General features: G+C 40.3%; 1 protein-coding gene and 1 pseudogene across 1 annotated transcript; both read right to left on the bottom strand.

Moving 5' to 3' along the window:
* Positions 1-544: 544 nt before the first annotated feature.
* On the bottom strand, positions 545-1,800 carry LOC125538142 (annotated as a pseudogene).
* Positions 1,801-1,993: 193 nt separating this feature from the next.
* Positions 1,994-5,555, bottom strand: LOC125534321 (receptor-like protein 45). The gene is made up of 5 exons (XM_048697574.1): positions 5,188-5,555; positions 4,954-5,100; positions 4,644-4,865; positions 4,332-4,547; positions 1,994-4,248 (listed from the first exon to the last, which is right to left on the bottom strand). The coding sequence occupies exons 1-5, from the start codon at positions 5,495-5,497 to the stop codon at positions 2,105-2,107; spliced, it is 3,039 nt and encodes a 1,012-aa protein (XP_048553531.1). The 5' UTR covers positions 5,498-5,555; the 3' UTR covers positions 1,994-2,104.
* Positions 5,556-6,000: the final 445 nt, after the last annotated feature.

Consider the following 6,000-nt stretch of genomic DNA (forward strand, 5'->3'; position numbering starts at 1 on the left):
TATAGATGTAAATGTTTTTATTCAAAAACTTGGTCAAAGCTTGTGAGGTTTGACTTTTTTTTTAAATCTATATGCATTACATTATGAAACGAAGGGAGTATAACCTTGTATTTATAGAGTAATTATTAGTCAAATGCATGTCTTAAGGAAACAAAATATACTTTACTTTTAAGAATGGAGGGAGTATATAACATGCCCAAAGGAAATTGTTTTTGAACTGATTGTGTCTGATATCCGAAGCAATCAAACTTGTTGTGTTGGAAAAAAAAAGAGATCACCAGATAAGAAAATTCCCAGACAACAGTTTAAGAAAATTAAGCAACAAAAAACTACAGTTTGGTACAGATCATGTAAAGTTGTTGCTCCATAGATCTAGAAGTTTAAGTTCAAGTCCTGTGAGATTACAAATCTGTGGATGGATTCTGCCGATTCTATGGTTGCACTATTCAATTACCAAATGAGGCAAATCAGGCTGATACCACCAAACACATATTGAGTTCGTCGGACGATTTCATTATCGTGCAAATCAAAGACCATTAAAAATCTAGTCAGTCCAAAAAGAGCACGAGGCATCACAAGCTTCAAATTGGTTATCATACAGGTGTAATGGGCTAGATTTATCATCCCACCAAAAATCACACCACCAGCTTTGTTGTTTAATAGCTTCAGAAGCCTTTTTGTAGAGTCTTCTGCACATAAGCATATAAGCCCGGGAGGTTCTGAGAGTATAGCCCCCAGCTCTGGTTACCCTGCACTGTCACATCTGTACCAGCGATTTTAAGCTGAGATACCATGTGGCCAGCATCTAGTTTATCACTCCGTAAATATTTCGATTTCATAAGGCAGTTCAGAAACCACGTCTGAATCATAGGCTTCTGAGTTCTGATGAAGATATGCTGTTTCCGTACCTGATTCTGTGAATAAAGGATGACAGGTAATGCCCCATTTCCAGAGTAAAATGAAACTTCAGAGAGCGATCCACCTTCCCTGTTATCTGCTTAACTGTGGAATGCTCACATCTCTTCAAAGGGAAGCGACACTACTGGTGAATGGACATTTGCTTCAGGGAGTCTTTGCCTTACCTTGCAACATTCACAGAAGAATATCTGTTGAGCATGTAGCCTCGGCGCCCTGGCAAACCGCTCTAAACATCTCATGAGTGCTGATACATTGGAATTTACGCCAACTATGTTTCTCTCAATTGGGTACATGCAGCTTTGGGTTTGCAACACAAGGACAATTGCTATATTCAGAATCCAAAATTTGTGGATGAGAACCCACAATTTGTGCAGGTTACATCTGATCTCAGGATACCAGAAAACACCCGGTGTGCAATGCAACACTCTCCATGGCCTTCTATTATGAACAAAATTAGAAATCAAGGTTATTATGAACCGAGAACACTAACCGAATATTTTGTAAAGACAAATCGCACTCCTGTATAAAAAATGGCTTCCAAAATGGTCATAGGAGATAGCACACATGTTGTGAAAGAAGTCAAATAATGCTAGTTTTCTGGGGCACGTAATGAACATAGATACTTGCAGTGACTTGGTGAACTACCAGTGCAAGTAAAAATATGGTTGTGTACAATTCTTGATCTAGAACATGTGCTTACAGTTATTATTAGTGTTTCTTGTAAAAGCTATACTAGTACTTTGCAGAGGGGTTTCAGCACAAGGGACAATTAAACTTCTTGTTATTATTGTTTCTTGTAAAAACTACACCACCCTATATAATTCCCTGCAGATAAAAGACTCAGCATGAACCTTCAGCATTTGGTGTATATGTAAAGGGCATGCGTGTTAACTAGCAGACAGTTCTGAATTTGTGCAAGAAGTGCAAGGATGCTCTTTACCGATAATTTTCCCTAGTGCTAACCTGTACTAAGCAAGTACACTATGATACATACTCCATAAGACAAATTACAATTAGATTCTACAAACACTTGGAAAATAAGAAAATCATGTGTACAAAATATAACCAAACAAAATCCATTGTTTATTGTTAATATTACATACCCAGAATGAAATTTCGGGAAGTTCTTGGGTGTATACGTACACATAAAGTACATTTGTGACTAACGATTTTTCCTCAGGACCGACTACAGCTTGAACATTACAGACGTCCCGTACGGATGGAATAATGAAAAAGCAACAGTGGCCCAAAATGCCAAAATAAACCCGGCAGCCATGACCATGTATAGGATTGGGTCACCAAACATCTCACACACATCTTCCTCCGCTATGGGGTCTAGGCTGGGAGTGCACATGTTCCCCTGCGTAATCTGGTGAAGGTTGGTGTTGGCTAGGTAGCTCTCCATGCCGAATGAGCCAAGCTGACCAGAGTTCGGTATGCATCCTGACAAGTTGTTGTATGCCACAGAGAACACCCCCAATGAACATAACCGCACTAGCTGCCAAGGTATTGGTCCACTCAGCTCATTGTGTGAGAGGTCCAAGCTTTCAATCTCCTCCATGCCGCCAAAGGTCTCTGGGATCGGGCCAACAAAGAAATTGTATGACAAGTTAAGGGATTTGATATGGCTCATGTTTCCTAACTCCCAAGGAATTTCTCCATGCAGCATATTCGCAGATAGGTCGATGCCGGACATTGAAACAAAGAAACTTCGACCATATGTGTACATATTCCCTTTGGTAGTAAAGCTAAAACCTCTCAAGCCATAAGGATTGTCATATGGCTTAAGTGAGTACGGTAAACTCGTTAATACTACCTGGAAAATTTGATCGCCCCTGTCACCTTTGAAAAAGAAATTACCAATACATGAGGGTAATGAACCTGAAAGCTTGTTATGAGACAAGTCAATTATCCTCAAGTGCAAGAGTTCACACAAGTTTGGAGTGACCTGCCCTTCAAACTTATTTCCGCCCAAGGAAAGCAGCCTAATGTTATCAAGATAACATATCCAATGGAGGTTGCCTGCAAACTGATTGTTTCTGATATCCAAGGCAATCAGACTTGATATGTTGAAGAAGGGATAGGAAATATGGCTAGATAAGGAATTCCCAGACAGGTTAAGAAAATGGAGCAACATGCAGCTACAGTTCGGTACCGACCCTGTAAGATTGTTGCTCGATATATCTAAAAGTTCAAGTCTGGTAAAGCTGCAAATTTGTGGATGAATTTTGCCAGTTATATGATTGCAAGCAAGATTCAGGACTTTCAAGGAAGACATATTCCATAATGACATATCAAGTTTGCCAGATAACTCGTTGTCATGCAAATCAATAACCATTAAAGTCCCTCCTGACAGATCACGAGGCACCGTCCCTTCGAATTTGTTACCATCCAGGTACAGTTCCGACGTAATGGACAGGTTATTCATTCCACCGAAAATCAGACCACCAAGCTTATTGTTTGAGACCTTTAAGCTCACTAGCATGGGATAATTAGTGAACACACAAGCTGGAACTTCCCCAGAAAAATTGTTGTTTGATAGGTCTAAAAACGTCATGAAGTTGATCCCGCACAATGAAGTTGGTATGTGCCCAAAGAAGTTGTTACTAGAAACATCCAGAATCAGCAACCTTGGAAACATTAAACTGATGTTGACTGGCAGCTGTCCTGTGACATGGTTCATGTGTAAGTTGATAACCTGGAGAAAAGACTGGGTGTGCCATATTGGGTCTAGCGATCCAGTTAGCGAGTTATTTCCAAGATATAGTTCCTGTAGTGTTGCTTCCTTTGTAAACAACCAATTCGGCATGCTAACTGACAAGTTATTATTGGACAAATCAAGCACCTCTAAATGACGCTGTGTGTCTAAAAAATGTGGTTCCGCAATAATGCTCTTGTCAAGGTCACAACCAGAGAGCAATAACTGTTTCAGTTGGAAAGGGGGTGTCCATCCAGGAATATTGACATGGACAACTAGGTTAGCATTGCCTGAAAGGTCTATCTCTTCTAGTTTTATGAGGTCTCCAAGCCAAATGAAAGAAAATCTACCACTCAATTTGTTTTGGGACAATCGAAGACTCTTAAGTGACAGTGAAAGATTCGGAGATTGATTTATAGGAATTGGTCCGCTGAAGAAGTTTGATGAGAGATCCAACAGTTCAATATGTGGTAGAGAAAACAATAATGATGGAATGTTTCCAATGAATTGATTGGAACTCAAAGACAATTCTCGCAGGTTCTGGAGATTTTGAAATGCTAATGTTGGAATGTTTCCGCTGAATTGGTTGGAACTCAAATACAACTGCCGTAGGTTCCGGAGATTTTCAAATGCTGCGAATAAAGGAAAATCACGCAACAATTAGAAAGAGTGGCAACCTTTTTAAACCATATAAGCGGGAATGTTCATTATTTACCTTGTTCAGTCGGAAGAGGTCCACTCATGTTATTACCATCGAGATGTAAGGCTTCAAGTGGAACTTGTTCCAAAGAAAACTTAATAGGAAAACCTCCCTCAAAATGATTGTATGAGAGATCTAGGAACTTCAGATGAGGAAGTTCAAGTATTGACACAGGGAGAGATCCACTGAATAGATTGCTACCCATATTCAAGTTCCTGATGTTCTTAAAAGCTGTGATGCATGCAAGAAGTATAATTATTACAGGTACCACATGAACAGAAAGTATGAAACATGAAGTCATGAAGTAAGAAATTCCTGTTTGTTTACCTGTAATCGGGATAATTCCAGTGAGGTGATTATCGCTGAGATCTAATACTTCCAGGGAAATTGGTCGTGATGACGAACTAAGTGGAATATGCCCATCGAAGATATTCTCTGAGAGATCTAGGATTTTTAGGTGAGGAAGTGCAAATAGAGATGCCGGGAGGTTTCCGTGGAGTCTATTCATAGACATACTCAATTGTCGCAAGTTTCTAAGATTATTGAAAGCTGCAAAGGAATAGGGATGCAAGAAGGTTAAGGATATATATGAAATGTCAATCTTGACCTCAGTACTTACTATAAGAACAGTAAGTACCTGCATCTTGAAAACCTCCAGTAATGTTGTTGTTGTTGAGAGCTAAGACTTCCAGTGAAACACATGCCCCGATAAATTCCAGGGAACCCCCTCCAAGCGAAGTGAGACTGAGGTCAAGGTATCGAAGCCTGGGTAGTCCAATCAATCCTGCAGTTGTTTTTGTTACAGCTACAAGAATAAGAAATGACCACACATATGTATTGTTCTCAGAGAGAGTTTGTAATCCAAACGTACCCTCAAAGCTTAGCGAACAGGGAAAATTGAGTGATAGATCTAGGGACTGAAGCTCGTGGAATGCAGAAAACACCGACAAGTTTAAATACCAACGATCACCTACATCTGATGCATATACTGAGGAAAGGTCAAGATGAGTCACTCGTTGGGTGGTATTGTTGCATGTCACAGTCTTCCACGAGCAGCATTCATCATCATCGTGCCCCCATAAATCAGGTGAAACCAGGGAGTGTGCTCTCCTCAGTGAAGACCGGATGTCCATCAGGACAGCCCTCTCCTCCACGGAGCAGGCAGAGGACAAGTGAACCATGGACTGTAATAACAGAAATGTGACCAGAGACAATGATCCCCATGGCAAGCTTCTAGTAGTACCCATATCTGATAATGTGCTTTCCCTTCCTGACTGCGTACATATATACACACACTTAGGCTGGGCTGTAGTGGCAGAGGGAAAGATGGTGAGTGATTTGAACATTGTGCCGACATGTAGTTTTTATCCGCTAAGATTGACTAGGAGTGCAACCTGGCACTCACAGTCAGTTTACTTGGACCAAGACTTCACCCATCAATCATCATCAACAGATTCTCCACCAAAAGATAATCATCATCCACAGAAAATCTTGTCGAAAATGTATTTCAAAGCATTCTTGAGATACCTCAAAACAGGCTTTCGGTCTGCTTTACAAATAAATCCCAAACGGCATACAAGGTGGTGAGGAAATCCTCTTACAAATGACTGCATATGGTTTCTCTATGAAATCGTAGGGGGGCTCCTCTTTTGCTAAAAAAAAAAGCCAAATGACTGCATATATA

This window comes from Triticum urartu, chromosome 2 (assembly GCF_003073215.2).
Source record: "Triticum urartu cultivar G1812 chromosome 2, Tu2.1, whole genome shotgun sequence".
Classification (NCBI taxonomy): domain Eukaryota; kingdom Viridiplantae; phylum Streptophyta; class Magnoliopsida; order Poales; family Poaceae; genus Triticum; species Triticum urartu.

Excerpts from the sequence above, each read along its gene's own strand:
- LOC125534321 (XM_048697574.1), bottom strand. The coding sequence starts at position 5,497 with ATGGTTCACTTGTCCTCTGCCTGCTCCGTGGAGGAGAGGGCTGTCCTG. Across the intron at positions 5,101-5,187 it reads CTGTTCGCTAAGCTTTGAGG|GATTGATTGGACTACCCAGG; the intron begins GTACGTTTGGAT and ends AAACAACTGCAG. Across the intron at positions 4,249-4,331 it reads ACCTCTTCCGACTGAACAAG|CATTTGAAAATCTCCGGAAC; the intron begins GTAAATAATGAA and ends CTTTATTCGCAG.